This window comes from Pinus tabuliformis, chromosome 7 (assembly GCF_031772625.1).
Source record: "Pinus tabuliformis cultivar Carrire ecotype Pingquan chromosome 7, CPIR1, whole genome shotgun sequence".
NCBI lineage: Eukaryota > Viridiplantae > Streptophyta > Pinopsida > Pinales > Pinaceae > Pinus > Pinus tabuliformis.
In genome coordinates, this window is record NC_142293.1 from 1,136,076,311 (window position 1) to 1,136,103,056 (window position 26,746).

The window sequence follows — 26,746 nt, forward strand, 5'->3', positions numbered from 1 at the left end:
TACAACTTGGGTGGAGGCCTACTCGGAGTCCTAGTGGGAGAAATTCTTTAGTCCCCCCTCTGTTTGTTTTCTTGGTTTCACAATGAGCTCTAGATTCCGTTGTTGTTTGAGGGTGGAGGCACAACCTATGGATTCCATTGTTGTTTTGAGGGTGGAGGCACAACCTTTGATTTCCTTGCTATTTGAGGGTGGAGGTAGAACCTCTGGATTCCCTTGATATTATGAGTTTGGAGGCACAACCTTCGGATTCCCTTGTTGTTTTGAGGGTGGAAGCATAACCTTTAGATTCCCTTGTTGTTCGAGGTTGGAGGCACAACCTTTGGATTCCCTTGTTGATTTGAGGGTGGAGGTTTTAATCTTTAGACTCCCTTATTGATTTGAAGGGTGGAGACATAACCTCTGGGTTCCCTTTCTGATTTGAAGGGTGTAGACACAGTCTCTAGATTCCCTTGCTACTTTGAGGGTGGAGGTGGTGGACCTTTGGATTCCCTATGAGATATTGACTACATGAAGTAGCTAGTGGGTGGAGGTGGATGGTCCTCTAGAGTACATGTTTCAACTAGTAGATTTTGTTTGATCCCTTGAGCATTTATCTTCAAGCTCTGAAATCTAGCTCGGGGTGACTAATTTAAGAAAGACTTAGTTGCAGTGTGTTTAAGGTTGGGTGGAGAATTGAAGTCCCAATATCAGTTGACCAACTCAATCTATTAAAGATATGTGTATAATCATGACTCGCATGTCTTAAATGCTTTATGTTTGTTTAATGTATTATTTTATCATGGCTTATAATGTTGAGGAATGTGGTATTCTTGCTTGAATGAGCATTGTTTTTTAAAGGCAAATATATGGAATGGTTTAAGTTCTTGTGTTGGCCTAAGGTTTGTACTAGTATGTATTCAATGTGTTGGTTCAATGCATGTGAAATGTCATGAAATGTGATTTTTCTACTGCTCGGAAGGATGTGTCCTTGTATATTTCCTGAGTAAATGGAAGGGTTCCTATATATACCTATGGGCTTGTTTTTTTTGTTTATTATTGGACAAGAGGCCCATAGCTTGGTGAGTTACTATGATTTCAAAATTTATCTAAAGGGCCATAATGAAAATGAATGGGCAAACCTTGGTGTATGTGTTATAGAATTGAAAGGAATGCTTATTTAGGCCATGTTTAAGCATTGCTAAGCTTAGGAGAGATAGCCTGGATATACATATACCTATCTATATAGATGAACATATAGTTCAATCACGCATTTGTTGGTTGGGTTAGGCCAAAGTAGTTTGAGCTCAAGAGGGATATCTCAGATGGGATTATATATATATATGGACTGTGTGTCGAAGGCTTGAGCAAGGGTTCCTCTTAAGTGCATTATCAATTACAAGGTGTTAAGCGAGAAGCCCTTGAGAAACCATTCGGTCCAAGCTTTAAGCTTATCTGTACATATATAGAAAGCGATGGGCTGAGTCGTAGGGTTCGACCTTCATGTTGAATAAGCCCGTGTGATGGAGTGTCGTGATCAAATGTAAAGGGCGAAAAGGCCCCTACCATATCTATATGATCATGATGCAAGGTGGAATTTTGAGCCTAAAGGAGTAGAAAGAGGCTTGTACTTAAGCTTCGTGTGACCAAACCTCAAGCTCAAGTGCAAAGGTGGAGATATTTAAGCCATAGTGGAGAGGAAGCGTGGGCACCATCCACATGTACTGGAATTTTATCCCCAAATATTTCAAAGGGAGACCCAAGGGAAACTCCCAGATTTTATCCTTGTGGTGACTTGGCAAGCAGGGCCGATAGTTATGTGTTGGCGCATCGACGTGGTGAAAATTCAAAATACTTATAACATCCAAACTTATCGTGCAATGGAGGTCTAGGCAAGACGCACGCCCAGCGTGGCAGGTGACGTGGTTATAGCACCACATGGTGTCTCGGTAGGCAGAACATTTGTCAACCAATTTTGAGAGTTTGATATGCCTAAGTGGCATGAATGTGAGTGACACGTGGCATGCTTGGATTGGATCCATGTGGAGGGTGACATCACCTCGACAGAAATGGCTAGTGATGTGACCCCAACGCTTTGTCCCCAGTGATTTCCTGAGGAGTCAGGTGTAGCCCCACTAGGATTTTATCCTCGGGGTGATGTGACGGAAATCCACATGCACATGTGTGGACAAATGTGGCCAAAAGCGATTGGTTGAATCATGTTGGGTTGGCAGTAGGATGTAGCAATCTTCCACATAACCCCGACATATATGAACCAAGGACGAATAACACGGGCAGGATGATGTGTCATGGTGGAGCCATGTGAGAGGGCCAAGCAAATAATAAAGTAACATGTGGAGGAGGGTCCACAGGGACTTACATGTAAACCTGACAAAGTTGTCCCCAACAATTTCAATGGGGGACTACATATGTTTCTCATCGTATTTTATTCCAGGGGTGATGTTCCCTCAGAGGCGCCACACTCATGTACAATGTATACATGGCCCATAAGTTATGGGTTGGGCCTTGTGAGCTGTAGATAGGGGATTAATGCGTGGAACAACGTGAGCGAGTTGACGACTGTGTGGAATTACCATGTGGATGATGACATGGTGTATGAATAGGGTAGCCACGTGGGGACTATGTGGGTGATACGTGGTAGGTCAAGATGATGTGGCATTATCTCATAGACAAATCTTTGAATGGCCATATATGTTGATCCAGGAGTAGGATGGAGACAAATTTTATCTAGTTGGAAAGGTCTCAACGAGACAAACACAACGATTTCTTCTATTTTAAGTGTTGAGAAAGTAAAAAAAAAAAAATCGAAAATTTTAGACCCCATTTCCATCACAAGACTATGGAAGTTAGGTTAGTTTCGTAACTACCTCTGTCTACTCTCAGCAAGAGGCTAGATCTAGTGAGTGGTATGTTACATATATAAATTTGCAGTTACAATTGCATAAGGATATTAGCCCGAAATTTTCAAAATATGTTAGGTTATCCTCTTTATGAATCAATGTTATAAGGGTAGTGTTTAAGGCACCCAAGAGTTTGCTACTGGTTATAGTGGTCTCCACCACCCTTCTTATATCCTCTTATATAAATTCATACCATCCCCAAAAGAATTCCATAGGGACCACATGGCCCTTTACTTTTATCCATTTGGAATCTTTGCAACATTTTTCGAAATTCATCTTTCCCTAGTTCTTTCAACTATTTCAGGTTGTCCTCATGAATTTCAAAACTATAGAATGATTTGGATAACCTAATTATTTGAGAAATAGTTGCTTAAGAGTCCTCCCTTAGTAGGTTTGAGAAGTATCTAACTCCTTCGTTAGTCATGTCCTTAAAAATTTGTTTCCCAATTGCCATTCCCTTTGTTAATTTTCCAAACATAGTTAATATTTTTCCTTATGTTTGCATATTTGCGAAAGAAATTGGTGTTTTCATATACCGTTTAAAGCCATATGGATTGCTTTTGATCATCCATTCTTTCTCTTTTTTCCAACAATAAGTTCCTATTTTTCTCTTCCAATAGCTTCATCTCCAACTTTTGGGCCTCATACAAATACCTAGAACCTTTGTTGCTATAAAGTGTCTTCAGCCATTCTTTCAAATATCCAAGGAGCTTGTCATCTTTTTGTTTTTGGTCCTTGGCCCATTGAGATGCTACCATATTTGACTTTTTCATATGTTTTTTTTGAAATTGAATTAGAGCAAATTCCTTGAGGATGAATCACATGGTTTCCAGCAAGATTTAATCTTGTATACAAACTCGTCCATCTTTTGCCGCTCTAGATGTACTTTGAAGGAAATGGCTGACTTTTCTTGTGCCAAAGCTACTTCTAGTTTAACTAGACAGTAGATGGACCTTCCTCCTAATGAAACCCATTTTTTTACCTTGGTGAATTCATCTAGTAAGCCTTCAAGGATTAAAAAATGGTCAAGCCTATTTGTGATTCTATTATCCCTAATTCTTTTAGTTCTCCAAGTGGGAGACGACTTCATTGGTTTTATGCCTAGGATGCTTGCTTCCTCCATATTCCTTAAGAAGTACTTTAAAAGCTAATCTATATGAGTCACAAAACCCCATATTTCAATTGTTCCTAAATTGAACTTTAGGTCTCTTACTATCACCACTAGGCTAGTATTTATGCATTCTACATTGAAAAACTTGTCCTGGTACTCCACCCTATCTGAGTACTAGCCATAAACATTTAGAACATATTTTCATTTCCCCATACATGGAGAAGAGTGACTTGACTTAAAAGTCGAGGAATCGGTTAGGGTTAAGGAACACCTCTAACAACCAATTATGTTCCCACCATATCTCTTGATGTCATCAATAAAGTTGAACCTAGTCAAAATTTGGAAAGTTGTTGAATTTTGTTCTCTCTATATCTCATGGTTTCATGAAGTATGATAAGAGGGTTTTAAGGACCCTAGTCGCATCTTGATAACCAATTTCTTAGATGGATTGGGAAACCCTTGACAATTTAGTTTTAAGAAGATCATTGAACCTTATTAACAAACATATACTCTAAGGGTCCCTATCAATGAGAGTTTCTTTCCACATTTGATTTCATAGGATGCTAGTTTTTGTGCCATAGATAATTGAGAGTTTCTCCCTCTATGGTTAGGTTTTTGTCCTCTTTCACAAAAAATCCCTAATCCCTTATCAATTTCTTAGGAAGTCAAGGGATCCCTTACTCATGGATCTAAGGATGTATTTGGAGGATTCCTGGGAGTAGAATCTTGAGAAGGAACTCATGCCTTTGTTCCTATCCAAGGGATGCAAATGTCCCTACTTATACATAGACTTATAGTCGATGACTTTCAATTTAAAATAAAGGAATAAGAGTTAGGGAGGTATGATTTTTTATACCAGAAAGGTTTGGAAAGAATTTATTGATAGATTCCAACCTTTTAGTTTTTTCTTGTAGCCCCCAAGATACCAAAACTAAATTTTGGTGGATTTAACAAGGAGATGGTCTTTGAGGTGACTTACCCAAACACAACTTGATGATTTCGTTGTCACTAATTACATCCAACTCTATCCCTTGTGAACACCCAAGACCATTAGTTGCTCCTTTGATTCCAGTGGTAAAACTAAAGTTTTCTCATTAACCTTTTTATTCCAAGTTTCCTCAATTCCTATTTGAATAATAAGGGTTTCAACCAATTATACCCCTAACACTCTTTTTTTGTCCACACGTTCCTTTGATAACGGTAGGAGCATTCAACTACTAAATGTCCATAGCTCTGGCATTTCCCATACTTGAAGGGAATGCCTCTACAATCTAGAGTGAGATTGTAGTGGTTTGTTCCATGTTTACTTACTATTTCCTCTGTCAATCCTTTATTTGTCTTCAAAGTCACTAGAATTTGTGTCATCCATAATAACCTATATTTTGGATGGAGTAGTTAGCTTCATAGTATGAACCAAGAGCATTTATAATTGATTCAAACATATCCTCATACCATAGAATAAGAGGAAGACCTATAATGCGAATCCAGACTAGAAGGATATCAACTTGAGTAATTATGACATTGAAATCCAAATGCCATTTTTACAAGAATAAATTTTGTAAGCCCCACTCCCATCATTGTGCAGAATATTGTTTTCCTTAGCCATCAATTTGAACACCTAAACTAACCACCCTTTTGCTAATGTCATAATGCGACGATGGTATTTGACCACAGGTTCAAAAATCACCTTGCTCCACTCCCTGAGACTATCCCCATTTATCTTTCTTATAGGAAATTGACCTACTACCACTTGTTCTTCTAATTTTATCACATCATTGAGCCTTGTTTTTGCCCCCAAGTTCAAGTTTATTGGCTCCTCCATTTTTTATACACTTCCATCTTATTTTCCTCTTCTCTCCTTCAAGAGAAGGTTCCCTTAGCTCTTTGCTTCAATTACAGTGGAGTTTCTTTCAAGGGAAATATATATAGATTTCCCAATAAAACCTTCCTATAGTTTCACTATATACAACTCAAAATAGTTACAAAATGAAAAATAGAACTCCCATCGAAAACCAAATTCAGGTCATCGATGCTAGTACCATCATTATGGCAAGTGAGTGCTTTGATATTTTTAGTTTGGCGAAATGATATCATTGGATTTGTAGTATACTCTGCATTGTGCCCCAAGTGGCATGATTGAGGTAGCATTAATGCCCTCAAGGTAAATGACACCAAGACCTTGCACCCTCACCCATAACTTTTAATCCACCCTAGTATCAAAATTAGATAGCCCTTAAGCAAACACATTGAGGATGTTTATTGAATCCTACTCCAATGGATGTGCACCCATGGGGAACTACCTTCCTGCACCCTCATAAAAACCAAATGTGCCTAGAAGTGGGTTTGTCTATATCAATTAGTCTTGCAACATGTACTCTAAGTAATAAAAAATCTCCTCTTACATTTTGATCTCTACTACCATGTCATCCACCCTTTTGAAACCCTAAAGAAGACTAGCTAAAAATTGATTGCAAGCCTAGCTTGCTGTTTTGGAAGCCCTCACCCATATCTTGACCCCTTCAAATCCTTGTTGTAGAATCCCCACATCCATCCATCATTAAAAAATATTTCACGAATCAAAAGACTTAATATTAAAGGGACATTGGAAAATGGATGTGATCAATGGAAATAATTTACAGAGAAAATTTTAATAAGAAGAGATATATTAAGGACTTTAGACACAAACCTCATACATGCTCCCTCAAATTTGGACCTTAAACACAACAAACCTCATACATGGTTTTGTGTGATCTATTTGAACTACCACAAGCCACATGTATTAAGGAATATCTATACGAGGGCACAATAATTCACTTTCGCTGACACACATTTGGTAAATGGTCATGGCATGTGACGATGAATTATTGAGAAACTGCCTTGAAGCAATATTGTGAATCAATCACCGCCACATGTAGTATATTCAACATTGAGAAATCCAATTAAAGTGGATGTGTGAACCGGTTATTTGCATTACAAATTTATGTGGTTTAAGCCTCATCATAAAACAATTATAACCTTGTTAATCATTTCAATTTAGTTGAGAGTTATCTAAATATTTATACTCACAAAAGCGTTCATTCAAATAATTCCAACCTTATTAATGTTTAATTTGATTGAGAGTCAATACTACATAAGTATAATGTCTATATTTGTATTCACCAACAATGCAACCCATCACAACATAGACTCTTGCCTAGCCCCACAAACAGATTCACACACCACATACTCAATCATCATGGATTGAATAACTTATATATCACTCACACTAGCTTTGTGTACAACAATAAGGAAGTTACTTCAAATAAATATCTTGGAATCAACTTGCATCATAAGTTTAATTGAAGGTATACCATTGAGAAAATGATTAACAAAGGATGGAATACCTATTTTGATTTTGAAAACGATTTTAAATCAATTGACTTTTGGTCATGGGAAAAAAAGAAACTCCTTTTAAAGATTAACATCATCCTTGTTGCCTTATATGGATATGAAGTTTGGGGCTGAAACAACTTTAAAGATCATGGAAAACGATTGAGCAAATAAAAACATTTTATATTTTGTAATGTTAAAATTAAATGTAATATGCCCTATATTATCCTACTTACAAAAACATGTTTTTCCTCTATCAACATTATGACTATGTACCTAATGTTGAACAAGCACAAGGCAACTTATGTGAAAGATAAGAGTTCTTATAAGATTGCTTCAAACTCCAAAGAAGGATGCCTACGATGCAAAAGAGGTTTGCATAAATATTAGGGTTTTGGCTAAATCATTATGTTGAGAGGCACTCTCTAGCCTAGTATGGAGGAGATCTTGTAATGTTTAACATTTTGACTTAGTCAAAATAAAATAAAACAAAATAAAATAAAAAACATAAATTTGTCCAACCCATGGTTTTTCCCATGGTATTCTTCTCTAATGTGGCCTATTTAAAGTCTAATAATTAAACCAACCTAGATCCATCTTAATTTCAAATCTACCAAGTGTTGAGAGGGATCAAATCTCTTTTCACTATAAAAGAGGTTTGCATCTCAAGAGAGAGATTTGATTCCTATCAGTGCTTGGTAGATCCAGAGTTAAGATGGACCTAGGCTGGTTAAATAATAGAGGGCGAGGCCAACTTGTAATATATTTGTACTATTAAAAACTCTATTACATCTAAATTTAAGGAGAAGTCGTGGGTGTGTTAAAGAATGAAAAATAAGAAAAAATGAAGATACTATATATATGTTATTAACTCCAATTTAGAAAATCAAAAGTATTTTGCATTATACTTAGTATAAAGAGGAAAATTAACATTCCTAATATAAAGACGAACTCCAAGTTCACATTGAAACATAGAGTTAGACAATTCCTAAAATGTTGTGGGATGAAACAATTTCTCATTTTTAAAAATCTATCAATTTCAAATTATTTGTAATAATATGCACTTTCTTACTTTTTAACTTATAAAACAATTTTTTTTGTTAGCTAAAGTAAAGGGGATTTGAATCCTATAAGTACTTTAACAACTACACATTCATTATCAATCCAAAACACCATAAACTATATATATATATATATATATATACATTTCAACGTGGGAAAACCTATCATAATTTACTTGTCAAACCAATTGTGAGGACATCCATCTGTGGCTGCTATCGGCGAATGCAAGCTGACTCATCACTGTTATTCAAGGAAAACCACACCACTTGGAATAACCTGCTGGTGGTCCCCTTCTGTAAGGGGACAAACTTACACTCTCGCTCTTGGGTCATTAACCTGTTTCCTTATGTCCAAAGAAGATGAACTCTTAACCATGCAAAAACAATTTTAACATATACTAGAAACCTAAAAATTTAATAAAATTTATCTTACTTTTTAATTTTTTTTAATATAAAACTATAATCCTGTAATAATTTAGATAATTCTTTAAATTTAGTAATGGTAAACTAAATGTAAACCTACAGTAAAATAAAATTTGTATCATTAACAACTTTTCCTTACCCCACGCAAACTACACTCCATTAATATTTGTAACTTTATTTACTTATTATAAAAATAGTCAGGCCATTAATATTTATAACTTTATTTAATTATTATAAAAATCGTCATTTTCGTTGAAAAGACGAACAGTGCTCAATCACAATACAAAGGGGCTCGACTAAACGTGGTCACATGGTTGGTGAAAGTAGCTTATGTATTACATGATATAAAGCGGCTCGAGTAAACGTGGTCACATGGTTGGTGAAAGTAGCTTATGCATTACATGATATAAAGGGGCTCGACAAAACGTGGTCACATGGTTGGTGAAAGTAGCTTATGTATTACATAGCAACGTGGAGTCAATGCGTGTAATTTTCCCCCTTTTGGATGGAATTAGGGAGTGGTGCGTTTATAGGGCGAAGGTTTTCTCCTTATGAGATGGCGGAGAAGTTGTGTTGGCCTGGATCGATCGCTCGAAACCTGTACGTCGCCGAACCGAGCAGCCTCGCCCAACACGCGGGCAGAAAACCCTTCTAATTAACTAGTCTCCGGTTCTGTGTATATTAGTAAAGGTAGGTGATTATATTGGAGCTGTAACAGCTCTCTAGAGTTCTGTTAGGGGTAAGATGTTCTGTTGCTGCCCAAAATCTCAACAAATCCCAGTTGCTCCAGATCAGAGACGCCATTTTCCGATCTTTTACTTCCTCCCGAACACAAGCTTACAAAGTATTTTCTTCTCTGGAAATCAGTAAAGTAGCAGAGCATGGCGTCTACTGGCGATAGATTACACAAGGCAAGTCCCAACATACTCAGGGCGGGTTTCATGTTCGCCGTTTTCACAGCCATTTTTGCAGGGTTTTGCGTCATCTCCTGCAATGGGCTCTACGAAGATCAAGTCGGGGTCATAGACTGGTAAGATCAGCGCACAATCCACTCGGTAATTCACGTTGGAATTTTTGTAATGAACGGCTATCATGATTCCAACAGATAGGTTTCACCATCTCAACATTTCTAGATCTTTTTTTTTCTTCTCTTCTTCAAGGAAAAAAATCGTGATTTCTATTTAAGAAGACAAGAAATTACACTTTTGCTGCAACAGTTACAAGTATCAAAATAGAGCATTTTTTTCCTCCAAATAAAAAACAAAACCAAAGGTACATTTTCAGCTTCATGCTTAAATATGATGAGCGAAAACTGTCCTCAACAGCCTAAAATATAAAGTCTATATATTTCAAACATGAACTGAGTTCATAACTTTCTCATAGACAGCAAATTCAAGATTTTAACTTAGATTGAATGGCCATAAATTTCAATAAGTCTTCGACGATCAACTCCTAAGATGCAACCATTATATATTGGATCCAGAAGCAGAGCTGTATCACCTCTGCTCTCTTCAAAGACCACTTTACCTTTCCTTTGACAGGGCATCTGCCTCGACATTCTGCTTCCTATGCACTTGGGTAATGGAAATTTACTTGAACGAACTTGCGATTGCTTTTAGCTAGTCAACTAAAGGCTCGGGGGTTATATTCAAAAGTTGGCTTGTAACATTCATTCACTTAATCACCAGACCGCCGTCACCATAGACCTGTATCTGTTTTACATTTTTCTCCACATCACATTTGAGAAGGAGCCCGAATGCCATAAATTTTGTGAAATTATCGGTTCCTGTTCCAAGGCCCGCCTTTATTTTGATTGTGTGATTCTCAGAAAGACACATATACAACCAGCGCTGCTTTTGTCATGCGGGCCTTGCGTAGCCCCGTCAGAAATTCACCGGACCTGTTCTTTATTGATTACCAGATTGCCCACTTGCCTCTCCTACATTTGAATGACAGGACATGGATCTGATATGATGAAACCATTGAATGAAGGAATCAATTTTTCCTCAAAAATAGTCGAGTTCCTCACCAACTGCAAACTCCAAATAGTCAAGAATGGTATGGCCTGCGACTTCTTATGTTTTCTTTTACTCATTCAACTTCCATAAATGCATAAGCTCATCAAAATTTTCTGGATTGTCTTTTTAGGGATTAAATGTTAAAGCTAAAATTGTAGCATTAAATGCTCCAAGGACTTTCCCTAAACTGCTAACCTCCTGTATCACCCTTAAGATGTCTTTTTCTGGAAAATCATAAAACTCCAGATAAAATTCTACTGGCCATCCATCTGGCCCAGGACTTTTGCTCCTTTTGAAAGAAATCAGGACTGCCTCTAATTCCTCCTTGGAGATCTCTTACATTAACGTCTGATTTGCTTAGGTATCTGACAGTATATAAAAGTTGACTTGATAATTGCAAATCAAAATATATACTAGGGAGTCTTTGCAAACATATGAGTAGCTTGATTGAGAGCACCTGTATCTTTTAATCATCTATTTGGAAGATATTGCAAGATAATGATCTGTATCTTGTTTCAGTTTTCTTATGTTTGGTTGTTTTAGGTTACATAACATGAGTTGTTTTTACTTCCCCTTAAAGAGATAATATTGTTTTGCAGGCATCAGCAGTACATAGGCAAAGTAAAGCATGCAGTTTTCCATAGCCAGAAATCAGGGAGGAAGCGTGTTATAGTGGCCACTGAAGAAAATGTGATTGCATCTCTTAATCTACGTAGAGGCGAGATATGTATGTTTATTTCTAAGCTTGCTCTACTGCCTTATATCAAAATTATGCTTTCTTAAGTTTTTCATCTTTTGCATTTGAGTTTTAGATGAGATGTTTAATTTATTCAATGAATTGTTCATGGTAACATTAGTTTCAGATTTCAATGATATTAATGGAGAATGTGAAATCCATGGATAACCGACATCTAATTTTAAATTTGGGCTATGCTTAAATTCTATCCAAAATGATGAACATTCTCAGTGGTATTATACTAGTATACAAAATTCACGGGGAGAGGCGTGAATTTGATCTGTTTTCAAATTTGTTCATAATAACCTTTATCTAAATCAGCAACATGCTCTGTTTTGGAATGGATGCAGTTTGGAGACACGTGCTGGCAGAAACAGATGTCGTGGATGAAATTGACATTGCCCTTGGAAAATGTAACTTTTCAAAGCGCTTTTAGATTTTCATTTAAAAATTCAAATCTGATCTATATATATGCTTAGCTTACACTTATGGATGTGGATTGTTTCACTAATTTGAATATTTTAGATATTGTTTTGGACTTTATTTCTTCTGGTGGCTTATCACAGTCTTTGAACAACTGCCATTCTTATTGGTAGATAATTCTTTATGCTACTTGTTGGTCAGACTGTCAGGGAACCTTGTCCTATTGGTCTGTGAGCATAGCTGCTTTGGGCATTGGAATTATATTTGTAGCCTATAACTAATGCTTCATGAACCATCAATATTTAGAGAACGGGTTTTTGGGATTTTAAAATTTTTGCGTATATTTCATACTCCTATTATGTTCCTTACCTTCTTGTAGTTTGAGTCATAACATTTAAATATTCTCTTGTCAAACAGAAAGATAAGTTTCTTTGCAAATATTTCCTCCATTTATCCTCTGACCTGCTGAGAATTATAGATCAGACAGGACCTTCCTCATGGCATGTGTTCACTGTGAACATGCGATAACTTATAAGTAGTTTTAGATATTTTAAAAAAGTAATCCTATTTTTTGAAAAGTGTTTTATTTTGTAATTCATTTTAGTAAAAAATGTTTGAGTTTTATATTTAGCAGTTGAGTCTTCAAATTATAGCTCTTGCAAGACTTAGACTAGAAGTCTTAAATGTAGATTCTCCACTAAAAATATAAAGATATGGAAAGTGGAGGCTTTCATCACTCTTGAGCACTTGAGTGGCTGTGTGAGAGAGAGAGAGAGAGAGAGAGAGAGAGCACATAGTTCAAGACAACAGTTTGTACAGTTTTGCACATCACATGGAAATATATACAGTTGTACAAACATATCTGTACATATTTGAATTTTAGACAGATCTGTATAGTCGTATAGAAAGTTTGTGCAGGCCATCGGACAGGGTGCACAGCAGGTTTCTGCTGTTTTTGTTTTTTTTTTTTCTAGTAGGCTGTACTTTCTCAAACAGGCTGGAGGTTTCCTTGTAAGTTATTTTCAAAGGAATGAAAAATTGATTAGAAGGAGTAATTCCTATGTATGTGTGAAACTAATTTTCATGCTCTTGCTGTTTAATTTCTAGCTTGTGTGAATGGTGCTATGGTCTGAAATTTAATTTCAACCTTAATTAAACTCAACAATCTACTTGTTTGAAAGGAGTCACTCAGGACTTGAAATTCACACATGGTACCAGAGCTTGATTTCCGATTGAGATTCTTAGGGATTTGCAACAGTAAATCTATTGCTTGGAAGAAGGACCGACAGTAAGACAATTTTAAAATTTTATTTTCTGATTTTGGAGTTGTGTAATGGATCCCAGAGATGGCAGCAATGGGTCTTTGGTCTGAGGATAGATTGGATAGTGGCTGGAATTTCTTAGCATGGAAAGTGAGGGTTATTGTTACACTCTTATTAAAAGAGAATGATCTTTGGGTTATTGTCGATGGCACTATGACCCCTCGTACAGGTTTGCAGGACTTGGCAGTGCACAACAAAATGGAAGTGAAGGCCAAGCGGATGATCTTGGATGCCATAAAGGACCATCTAATCCCTCATGTATCCAAAAAGAATACTGTGAAGGAGATGTTTGATGTCCTGGTTAGTTTTTTCCAAAGTCTCAACATAAACAACAAGATGCTAGATTTGAGGATAGATTGGATGGTGCCTCGAGTTTCTTAGCATGGAAGGTGAGGATTATTGTTACACTCTTACTAAAAGAGAACGATCTTTGGGGTATTGTCAATGGTTCTGTGACCCTGCCTACAAATTTGCAGGACTTGGCAGCTTACAACAAAATGGAAGTGAAGGCCAAGCAGATGATCTTGGATGCCATAAAGGACCATCTAATCCCTCATGTATCCAAAAAGAATACTGTGAAGGAGATGTTTGATGTCCTGGTTAGTTTTTTCCAAAGTCTCAACATAAACAGGAAGATGATAGTCCATAGAGATAATTAGATCAGGCTCAGTTTCTAGTTACCTTATGAAGATCACACAATCAACTTGTAGTGGTTGGGGTGAGGATTGCAGATGTAGAGCTAGTGAACATGGCATTGAATGGTTTGCCAACTTCATAGGAACCATTTGTTAAAGGTATTTGCACTTGGGAAAACCTTTGTGAATTTGAGAGGCTTTAGGATGGCTGTATCCATGAGAAGACTTACATGGAGTCAAAGATCAACAAGAAAGATGGTGATGACCTAGTTCTATTTGGTCATTCAAATAAGGGCAGAGGTAAAGGCTCCATCGAGGGTAAAGGAAAGAGTGAGGAATCCACCTCACAGCTAAGAAAGGACTCTTGTAAATCAAGTGCTTTGTTCATCATAAGCACAATCATTATGCCACAATGTTTAGATAAGATAAGATAATTGTGTTAATGTCCAATAAATGACCATAAAAGTAGGTCAATGGGATTGTTGAGTACAATGATGCTGATACGAGTAGGAGTACCAAAAGGTCTCTTATATAAAGAACAAAAAAAAGAAGTAAAAGCATAATGTTTATATGCTAAATCATGGAAAACCCTTGACTCCAAGTGTTGGCGACTGTAGAAAAGGAGCCGGGGACTTGGTCATGGGTCACTAGATCTACCTCTTCTAACACTTGAGGCTGAATGAAGAATTCTCAAAATATAGTAGGATGGGGAAGATTTGGATCCTTTGTTGTGTTGCTACTGAGAAGAAGTAACCCACCACTGGCGTTTAGGTGATCTCAACTGCCTGCTGATGTCAATTCCTTACTGGTAAGAGATCTAGTATAGTGATGTTTGGAGGTCTCTAGGGAAGGGGGATGTCTCTGAATGGAGGAAGTTGGTCCATTATAGTACTGATTGAAATAAGATCTAAGACTTTGTTGTACAAACACCAAAATATAGCCAAAGGACTAGCTATTACAGTGGACTTTGATGAACAGTTGGTTGGCGAGAATAGCATATGTAGAAGCTTAGATGAACGCGTTTGCTGCTACATTTGATGTCAGGCCAGGAGTAACTCCAGTTTGGCAGAAAACTGATACGATATATTTCATTAGGTAGCTATTGTTATATACAAAGAATGTGACTGCTCAGTTCATCTTCTGATGACTGTTCACATTCCGAATTCACCCAATCTCAGAGGATTAGGTGTCAACATTCCCCCCCTTAATCTAAAGGGATGTTGGTGAGTCCAAGCATCGTTCTGAATCTTTCAAGCTTTTCTCTTCCAAGCGCTTTGGTGAAGATGTCTGCAATTTGCTCATTTGTGGAACAATGACGGAGATGGATTGTTTTGGCCTCAACATGATGTCGGATCAGATGATATTTAGTATTGATGTGCTTTGTACGATCATGGAACTTTGGGTTCTTGGCCAACTTTATTGCAGAGGTGTTGTCAATCATGAGTGGAGTTGATTGTACTTGTTTTACTTGCAAATCTTCAAGAATTTTTCTGAGCCACACAATTTCTTTCGTTGCTTCAGCTGCTGCCACATATTCTGCTTCTGTTGTGGAATCTGCTGGAACTGATTGTTTGCGTGATCTCCAAGAGACAGCTCCTGATCCAAGACTCATAGCATATCTTGAAGTAGATACCCCAGTTTCTTTGTCTCCATCGAAGTCTGAATCAGAGTATCCAATCAAGCTGAAGTCGTCCACCTGTGTATACTTGATTCCAAGGTCTTGAGTTCCCTTCAAGTACCTTAGAACTCTTTTTGCAGCAGACCAATGTCCCTCACAAGGCTTTTGCATAAACCTGGAGAGGATTCCAACAACAAATGAAATGTCTGGTCTGGTAGTAGTGAGGTAGATGAGACTTCCTACAAGCTGTCTATACTTTGTTGCATCCTCAAATTCCTTTCCTTCAATAGATGTGAGCTTTAAGTTTTGTTCCATTGGAGTAGAAAGAGGATTGCACTCTGTCATGCCAAATCTGTTTAACAAATCTCCAATGTATTTCTTTTGAGAAATAAATATGGATTTTGGATGTTGGGTTACTTCAATGCCAAGATAGTAATGAACATAGCCCAAATCAGTCATTTCAAAACTTTTCCCCAATTCCTTTTTTATGGATGCAATGTAGCTTTCATTGTTCCCTGTCATTAAAAGATCATCTACATATACCACAAGATATACAATTGTTTTGCCAACTTTCTTGACAAATAAAGTTGCATCATCAAGATCAAAATGATTGAAGTTGAGTTTCAGAAGATGCTCAGTTAGTTTTTCATACCAGGCTCGCGGTGCTTGTTTGAGGCCATACAAGGACTTCACAAGTTTGCATGCTTTTTGTTCATGTCCTTTCACAACAAATCCTTCAGGCTGGGACATAAAAACATTCTCTTTTAGATCTCCATTCAAGAAGGCAGTTTTTACATCCATTTGATGGACTTTCCAACCGTTCTGAGCTGCTAGTGCAAAGAGTGTCCGGATGGTGGCCCATTTTGCTGTGGGGGCAAAAGTTTCCTCATAATCGACCCCTTCCTTCTGTGCAAAACCTTTTGCCACAAGCCTAGCTTTGTGCTTGTCAAGTGAGCCATCAGCTTTGTACTTGTTCTTGTAGACCCACTTGTAGCCAATTGGTTTGGTTCCAAATGGAGGATCAACCAGCTTCCAAGTGCCATTCTTTATGAGGGCATCATACTCCTTTTGCATCGCTTCCTTCCATTCATCATGAGAAGCAGCTTCTTTGAAGGAAGTTGGTTCAAAATCTGTAGACAAGTTCAATTCACAATCATAAGTAACATCCATATCAACAGGTGAATTAGAGTCATCTACATCACCTCCATTTTGTCGGTTTGAATTTCTGGTTCCTGTTTTTCCAATTTCATTAGGATGAACACTTTCAAGTGTCTTTGTCAACCACTTTGGGGGACCTTTCTGAGATGGTCCAGGCTGCTCTGTTGATTGAGTTGGGATTGAATCAAGATTGAGTCTCCTAATTCTATCAATTACATCACTTAAAGCATCATCCGTTGTTGGAGTTTCATTCGGGGGAGAGTGTTCTTCAGAAGAAGATTCCACATGTTGATCTAGTATAGGAATCCCCCCTTCAAGATGTGGAATCTGATTATCAAATTCTTGAACTGATTTCGTTTTTGAGAATCTATCCAAGCGATCAAGTTGCCGCTCAACAACATTGTCAGGTTTGGATGATTCAAGAAAAATTACATCTCTAGATACAACAAACTTTTTATTTATTTCATCATAGAGGGGGTATGCTTTGGAGGTGTTTTGAATACCCCAGGAAGATACACTTACGACTTCTAGCACCAAGTTTGTTTCTATGTACCTTTGGTATCAAAGCATAACAGGTGGAACCAAAGATCTTGAGATGTTTTACCGAAGGAACATGTCCATACCACAATTCATAAGGAGTCTTGTTTCTTATAGGATTAGATGGACATCTATTCTTTATATACGCAACACATAGAACAACATCAGCCCAAAACATTATCTTTACATTTTTGAAGAAAAGCATGGATCGTACCATATTCAAGATTGTTCTATTCATTCTTTCAGCTACACCATTTTGTTGGGGATTATAAGCTATAGTTGTTTGATGTTTGATCCCATGTTGGCGAAGATAGTTTTCAAAATCATTTGATGTATATTCTTTTCCATTATCAGTGCGAATAGACCCAATATGAGATTGTGCATCATTTTCAATCCATTTATGAAAATTCTTGAAAGTTTGAAAGGCATCAAATTTGTTCTTCAATAAATAAACCCAACACATTATGGTGTAATCATCAATAAATGTCATGATATATTTATTTCCATTTGCAGAAGGAACATGCATTGGACCACATAAATCTGAATGAAGGAGTTCACGCTTCCTATGTGCTCTTGAATGTGAATCATGAAAAGACTGTTTGCTATGCTTTTCTAGAATGCAAACATCACATTGCTTATGTTTCCTAGGAATTGTAGGCAAACCAGCAACACCATTTTTCTTCAATAAGCGGAGACTGTCATAGTTTAAATGTCCAAATCTAGCATGCCATAATAAACTTGATGGAAGTGTACCTTCTTCATGATGAGAAATATATGAGAAATGTTGTGCATGAGCAGAGGTTCCTTGCAGTTTGAGAAGCCTTTCTTCTTCTATTCCCCTCATGACAATTGAGTGGTCAGATGCTTTTCTTACCTCAAGCTTGCCATCAAACATATGAATGGAGTGACGTTGCTGGCGGATGTGAACCAAGGACAACAACTTTCTTTTAAGCTGTGGGAGATATAGAACATGATCCAGAAGAAAGTCTGGAAGACTAGGCAGTTTAAGCCTGATTGTGCCAAGCCCTGATGGCTTGATTTTTGTCTAATCTGCAAAGTATACTGCTCCATCAACATTGTTAGTGAAATCTTCAAAAAAATCTTTTCTATGAGTCATATGACAGGGTGCTCCTGAATCAAGCAACCAATCATTTTTCGAAGAAGCAAGTGAAGCATTAAACAAATCTTCATTTACTCCAATGTTACATTGTGCCTCAATATAGTGAGCGGATTTAGGTGCTTTACCTTTGTCTGTATCATCAGTTTTACCTTTCTGTTGGTTTCTTTTCTGCTCAATTTTGTGCCATGGTAGCTTGCATGTAGAAGCATCATGTGATCCATTTCTTTTGCAGCGAATGCAGTGTAAGTCTGCCTTTTCTCCTTGAGAATGTCTGCCCCCCTGCCTCTGAAGTATCTTCCTCTTCCTCTTGTAGAATCTTGAGCAGGGTGCTTTTCTTTATGAGCAAGGCACACAGTCTCTTCAGAAGATTCAGGGGCTGTCTTCTTTCCAAAGGCTTTCTCTCTTTCAGCGAACTTTTTCACAAGAGAGTCAAAGGTTATATCTTTAAGATTTCCATTTGCTTGTAAAGGCTCAAGATAATTGGAGTAGGTAGGATAGAGTGCCTTGAGAAAAGCAATAAGAGGGATATCCAGCTCAACCTTAGTGGATTTGATATCATGCATTATAGACTTTACTTCAGATGTAAGAGCAAGAGGATCATTATTTTTCAGTTCAAGAGTGAAGAGTTTAATCATGAGCTGAACAACTTCAAGTGCAGAATGTGAGTCATAGAGTTCTTTAAGCTTTTGTAAAGCTTCAAAGGCAGTTGAATATGATGAAATATGGCGACTCACCTCTTCATTTACAGATGCTGCGATTAATGCATAGGCTTTGCTGTTCTTGTTTTCCCAAATGACGAGCTCTTTGTCTGATGTAGGTTGCACTGGGTCATTGTCTGCTTCTCCGACACACACTCCTTTCCACAACTCATTGAAGATGAGGGTGTGTTTTATCATTCGGGACCATTCAGGATAGTTCTCCTTGCCAGTGAGAACTATTCCCACCATAGAGATGATTGAATGCATTCTGTAAAAAAAAACTTCTGCTGATAAAAAAAACTTCTGCTGATATACAGTGAAATTGTACTCAAAAAATTTCTGTGGGAAATAACTTTGGTTGTTTAAAAATAATCAATCATTCACTGCGAGCTCTACAAAGTTGGAGCAGCAACGGTATTAACCGCGAGCTCTACAAAGTTGGAGCAGCAATGGTATTACAATTTCAAAGTTCAGTGAAAAGACTAAAAAAAAAATCACCATAAATCCCTTTGATTCTCTAGACCAGTAATAAAAATATGGCAGTGTTAAAGTGCAGACATTCTCTCTAGATTTCACAAGAAAGGATGACAGGCGGGAGCTCTGTTTTCTTGACTAATTGCTGCCATTAAATGATAAAATCTATGTTCAAAGAGTTTGAAGAGTATTTCATTCGGAAAAGACTGAAACCAATCGATCAGCACATCATTATTCGAAAATTTGCTTTTGCAGTGGCAGAAGCATGTCGCCCTTGGCAGAAAAAATCACAATGGAAAAAACAACTTTTCACACGCATTTACGCAGGCACAACTTTTCACACGCATTTACACGCAGGCAACATTCTTGATTGCGGGATGATGGAGCAGCTACTGTACATGAGCCAAGAATTGGGCTGCCCAGTTCCAGTTGCTCAGCGAGCAAGTGATTGGTACGACAGCTTGATGTTTTCACGCTTTCTATCCCTCGATTTAAATGCGCTGTTCAAATAAATATACCAATCGATATACGGGACAGAGACCACCACGCTTCGATACCACCATGATCAAGGAATGCCAAGTGAAGATCCTCAAGTGAGGCATGTGCATGCTAACAAGTAGCTCCACGGCAGAACAGATCAACATTTAAATATATGAACAAGCCAGCGTTTAAAGATATGAACAGGCCAGCGTTTAAAGATATGAACAGGCCAGCATTTAAAACATGCTCACAACCACGCTTCCAGCAGTGAAGTGGCCGAGAGCATTCGCTCCTTTGCGGATTCCATTGTGAAGCTGGAGTAGGCGAAGATGAGACTATACAAGGATTCCGAGCGTCTTTGCGCGGAGACGGAGGTCCGACGGGGCGAGATGGAGCTGAAGCAAATGGAGGTGGTTTGAGGGTACGCAGAGTGTGCAGAAGCTCGTATTCACCGTTCAGACAGATGGAGGGTAAGACGAGATCACAGCTATTGAGTGAGGCCAAGGTATGACCCTGCTGACTCTACGACAGAACAAATCTGTTACAAACGGATGCACAATTTGATGGAGGGTAGTATAACAGTTCACCGAAAAGCAGAAAACGTATATCATTCAGGCGTTAACCAAGCAATCAAGGAGGAGCGGTCAGTGATACACAAGACAGGCCATGATAGATGCGTTAATTATGGACAGAGCCCAGTGGCGCAGGAATATGGAACTGTTTTGGATTCTGAGCGCATTCAAATGAACAGGGCGCAAAAAATCATAAATAGAATATGTCAGGGCAGTGCAGGTGTGGCAGACAGAACGTAGGTATGGCAGATAGAATTATAGAGAGAGCAATGGAGCAGATCAGGAGTTACAAAGACATAAAGGGTAAACAGGGAGCTGGCTCTGATACCATGTCAGGCCAGGAGTAACGCCAGTTTGGCAGAAAACTGATACGATATATTTCATTAGGTAGCTATTGTTATATACAAAGGATGTGACTGCTCAATTCATCTTCTGATGACTGTTCACATTCCAAATTCACCCAATCTCAGAGGATTAGGTGTCAACATTTGAGAATGGTATCTCGATGATATATTGCTTTTTACTATTGCAATTTTTGAGGGATATGTGGTATGGGATAGTGGAGCATCTTGACATACAACATCAACTTAGCAATTGTTTTCTAGTCTAAATAAGTAGGACTCAGTGTTGAAAATGTAACTAGGTTCGGTCTTCTAAATTACCATTGTATCAATATGTATTTCATGTAAAAGCAAAAGGAAAGAAAAAGAAATTTTATTATTATTATTATTTTCTAGTTAATGCATGTTCTTCATGCTTCTAGGGTCTATTGAATCGATAAGAATAGAAAATTTGTCATGAGTCGAAACCCCATTTGGACTTTTTTAAAGAAAAATAAAATTTTTATTGTGTCAAAAGAGTCAATTTTGTCACCACAAGACCATGTTGGCCAGCCCGTAAGTTGTGTCTCTGCATATGGTTGAACAATTATATATTGGCAGCTGTGCTCCACATTTTGGCAACTAATTCAATTTCTGTGCAAGCAAGAAGAAAATCAGCGAAGTCAAAGGAGAGAGAGAGCAAATTTAAAGGAGAGAGAAAGGTTTGTTTTTCTGCCCTAATCTGTCCACATGTGCAAGTTTTTGTGTGGTATTTTAGAGCTGGTACAGGGCCAAAATTGCAGGGCCCGAAATTTCAGGAAGAGGTTGAAATTTTAGGAAGTGACCAAAATTCAGAGATTTGACCAGCGTTGACTTTTGTTGACTATGATTTGTTGAAGATGGCTTGAAGGAGGGTTGACTTGGGTCTATGTGGCAGTCTTGGTCTTGGTCTTGGGTCTTGGATATCTCACTTTGATCTGATTCTATAAGAAGAGAAGTTGTTTGGGTTTTCCCCTTGTGGGGTTTTGCCTTGGCTTGGAGCCTACATCTTTGTGTTCTTTGTCTCTTGTGATCTTCATGTTTTATATGTTTTGGTAATTGTTTGATGAAGAGAACATAATAAAAGTAATAAGAAGCCAACAAATATTCACAAGCAATTATCAAGTAAGAGAAATCTACCCTAATCTACATGCACTATGATTTTTCAACATGGTATTAGAGCTAAGGTGAAGGAAGGTCAGCTTGAAGATCACTCTTGTTGGCTTATTTGAAGACTCCTTGAAGATATCATTCCAGCAATTACAAGGCAGAATAAGAATATTTGAAGCACCAATCATCATTCATGTTTGAAGTTGCAGTCATCATTCACCTTTGACAACATAATCCTTGTGTCATCGCAAGGTTTAAACCAAGCCTGAAAAAGAAGCTCTCACATAATCTTTCCAAGAGTCAAAATCAATCCAAGTTGCCTGTAGTTTGGCATCTGAATCAAAGTTATATATATCTCTGTGTAAATATGGACACGATAGAGGCACCATATGCGAAAAAAATACTATCATTGTGTGACAAAGTATGACATAATTCAAAGCCTAACCTAACATTTGAAGCAAGTCCTTTGAGAAGCATCAATTTGCTTGTAGAGGAAGGCTTTATATATCTCTCATTTGAATGCAAAACTAAGACAATAGTCCAAAGATATGTCAAAAGGAATCCAAGGTCCAAAATCCTTATATCAGTTCATAATTGAAATCTGAACTCAAAAAAGGGTGACATATTTTAACACTCGAGGAAACTACTGAAGAAGCAAGTTTTCAATCTTTTTGGAATCTTATAGAAAAGACATCTATACTGTTGATATAATCTGGACAAAGAAGATAAGGCGACATGTTTGAGAGCTTAAAAAAAGACATTCATCTATGGAATACACGAGCAAGATAGGAATGCATCCAAACTTCAACTTTATGGATATTCGAATTTATGAGATAGCATACGACATGTTATAGTATTATAGTCAAAGAAACCTTATGGTCAAAGAGTATTTGCGAACTGTGGAGAATAACAGGAATTTCAAATGATGATATCAAACAACATAACGTTCGAGCTCTTTCACAATTCCATAGCAAGACTTTTTTGTGAAGAATGCAAATTCGAAGGCACTGTATACAAGGGACAGTATAAGCATGTCATTAGGTGATCCGAAATACTTTCATTAGTGTGAAGTCTTGAGGTCTGATCTGGAGGTTTGGTACAAGAACAAAAGTTTGTCATCAAAATTCTAAGACTCACAATTGATTCTGAAGTTGACCTTGTACAAATCTTCATGAAGGACAAAACTATAACTTTTTGCTATGGTATGAAGGGACTGGAACTCTATGGAAGAAACTGAAATCATCACTAGAATATGAAGTATTTAGGGTGCATTTCTTAGGCACAACTTCATAAAGTAGTTGCAACTTCCTTCCTATATGTAGACGAAGGACTAACCACATCAATAAAGCCGACCTGTTTGAAAGGAACCAAGACAAAACAAAGCAACTCAACAAAATTCCTGTGGTTGAAGGAGTTAAGGTACCTTTGTTGAAGAAAGTTGGCACTTGACAATTGAATATAAAGGATCAAATCTTTGAAGAGATATGGTGATTAGATCGTTGAAGAGATATGTTAAGGTTGTAGAGGTATGCATAATTCTTGTATACATTTCATGATCTATGTTGTTTATATTAAGTTCTTTAGGTCATGGCAATGATCATTCGATAGATAGTAAAAGGTCTGCATAAATATATATTAGAGACCATGCCCAACTAGTTCATTGCATGTGAAGACTAGGTCTTGTAAATGAAATGAATAAAAGGTTGGTCAATGGTATCATTAGGGTTTTGCAGCTAACCTATTTGCATGCTTGTGGAATTTGCAATTCCTAACATGATAGATCTTGAAAACCTGGAAGAACCTATGGTTTTGCAACTAACTCTCTTGTGTGGTTGTAGAACTTTGCAGTTTGTAAATGGCAGGTCTTGAAGACTTTGGCATCTAGGGTTTTTAAACCCTAGGAAAGGTTCAAGTTAGGAAATCCTTGGAATAAAAACCCTAGCTAATTGTTTCTGCTATAAAAAGAAAAATCTAGTTCTTGAGCTTGATAGGAATGACATCATGGTGATATGGAGACAAGGTTGCAAGTCAAGTCAAGACCTATATAAGCTTGATCAGCAGATGGAAGGATTGAGAGAACGTGGCAAAGCATGAAGGAGGAGGAAGGAAAAAGTCGATTAGATAGCAAGAAGTTTACATACCTCAGCTGGAAAGAGGGAAATTTGATTGGTTCGATTGACAGGTACTAATGCTGCTAGAGATACTACTGATTTTTGGGAGCTAATATGATGTGAAGCTAGACAGTAAGGAAGTAATATCGACTTCATAGGGAACCAAAGATAGAAATTGACTCTAAGATCTTGGATGGATACAATATTAATCGAAGAATGAGAAGCATGTGATCAAAAAGAGAAAATGACTATCCTAAGGCTATATCCTTGATGTAGAAAATGAAGAGTTCTGATATCACTGTACCGACAATTGATTGATTCAATCTAGGAACATAGTGGTTGATAGTACTAATGCTAATAGATGATTGGAAGCTAATATAATTGCATGGAATAACGTGAAAGCACAATTTTGTTATAAAGGAAGAAGATGTGAAGTTTTATGCAATCAGCTGTGAAGAAGTTTGGTTCCATGAGATGATGAACTACTTGTTGACATATTGAAGCTATGTGAGTACCGGCAAAGGTCCAGGAAGGTCGAAGCTTGTTATGATCTGATACAGATAGGAGCCAAGCAACTACAATAAATCTCCCTGAAAGAACATGTAGCCAATGCTTTGATGAGTATTGTGGTTGTTCCTCCTTGCTTGAGAGGGAGTGAGGATTACCTCCCTCGTTGAGAGGGAGTGTTGAGGGACACCATATTCTCCATGTGTCCTGCACTATGGCCAAGACTAACAACTGTAAGCCTAGTGAAGGCACTAGTAGGGCCAGGACTAACAACTGTAAGCCTAGTGAAGGCACTGGTAGGGAGAATGGAGGATTGGAGCATCTAGGACCGATACTCTTCGAGGAATGGTATCCAAGATAGGAGTAGTCCTGAGGATTGATAGTTTTTGAGGATTAGGAATCCAAGATAAGAGTAGTCCTAAGGACCAACATTCTTTGAGGATGGGGGAGATATCCATACCTGGTGAACATCTAGATGGGGTATGTGGCTTGAGAGGCGGTGCTGGTGTCCAAATATATGCGTCCCAACATTGTGCTCTGATCTAGTGGAGAGATAGAGCTTGTCAAGTCAAGGCCTTGCTATTTTTGAAATTGACAATGCTTGTTATTATGATGCTTATCAATATGAACTCTTCTTATGATAATATTTCAATTTGAGAGTATCCTTGTATCCTGTCGTGTCATTATGAATACCTACCTAGTTAAGAGGGAGTGTTGAAAATGTAACTAGGTTTGGTCTTCATAATTACCATTGTATTAATATGTATTTAATGTAAAAGCAAAAAGAAAAAAAGATAAATTTTATTATTTTCTTGTCAAAGCATGTTCTTCATGCTTCTAGGGTTTATCGAGTCAATAAGAAAATTCGTTATGAGTCAAAGTCCCATTTGGACTAATTGTAAGAAAAATATTTTTTATTTTTTATTTTTTATTTTTTTTATTTTTTTTTATTTTGAGTCAATAGAGTCAATTTTTTCAGCACAAGACCAAGTCGAACCTCTAGATGGACAAGTTGGCCAACCCATAAGTTGTGTCTCTTCATATGGTCAAACTATATATTGGCAACTGTGCTCCACATTTTGGCAACCAATTTGATTTCTGTGCAAGCAAGAAGAAGAAAATCAACGAAGTCATGGGAGAGAGAGAGCGAATTTAAAGGAGAGAGAAAGGTTTAATTTTTTTGTCCTAATCTATCCACACCTACAAGATTTTATGTGGTATTTTAGAGCTGGTACAGGCTTGAAATTTTAGGAAGAGGTTGAAATTTTAGGAAGTGACCAAAATTCAAAGATTTGACTTGCATTGACTTTTGTTGACTATGATTTGTTGAAGATGGCTTAAAGGAGGGCTAACTTGGGTTTATGTGGTAGTCTTGGTCTTGGTCTTGGATATCTGACTTTGATTTGATTCTATAAGAAGAGAAGTTGTTTAGGTTTTACCCCTTGTGGGGTTTTGCCCAAGCTTGGAGCCTACATCTTTGTGTTCTTTGTCTCTTGTGATCTTCATGTCTTATATGTTTTAGTGATTGTTTGATGAAGGGATGTTAAAATTGGCAACTAGGGCCAAACTCCATGTGGGTCTTCTTATTCACGGCAACTAATATTTTTCTTGGATTCCTCTTGTCGATAGGTGTAGGATTGATCCAAAGATCATCTGATTCCGACATGTATTCATGGAGATATGAATTTATTTGTGTTATGTGACAATTTGTCAAGGTCGGCCAACAACCAAATTACCCCCACTTGTCCTCAACGTTGCACTATAATAGAGGTGGCGTACAAATCATTTGGACACCTCTTGTGATCTCTTCCTCTCCACTTGTGTTTGGGTTTTGGTGGAAGGAGAGATCTAAAGAGGATACGCTGCCCTAAATCTACATGCAGTTATGGAACAGAAGGCTCTACGCTACCCTAATGAAGAAGCCTTAACACAACCATGGAAGAAGCCTTAACGCTGTCATGGAGATGACCTTAACGCTATCATGAAGGAGTCCTATACCCAACTTCT

At 37.6% G+C, this 26,746-nt stretch overlaps 1 protein-coding gene across 1 annotated transcript in view; it reads left to right on the top strand.

The window, feature by feature from the left end:
• Positions 1 to 9,347: 9,347 nt before the first annotated feature.
• The window catches only part of LOC149251514 (uncharacterized), a 56,233-nt gene continuing 38,834 nt past the window's right edge, over positions 9,348 to 26,746 (top strand). Inside the window, exons 1-3 of the mRNA XM_089459477.1 lie at positions 9,348 to 9,891; positions 11,479 to 11,606; positions 11,966 to 12,028. Of these exons, the coding sequence (XP_089315603.1) occupies positions 9,743 to 9,891; positions 11,479 to 11,606; positions 11,966 to 12,028 (340 nt within the window). The 5' untranslated portion in view covers positions 9,348 to 9,742. The remainder of the gene's footprint in view (positions 9,892 to 11,478; positions 11,607 to 11,965; positions 12,029 to 26,746) is intronic.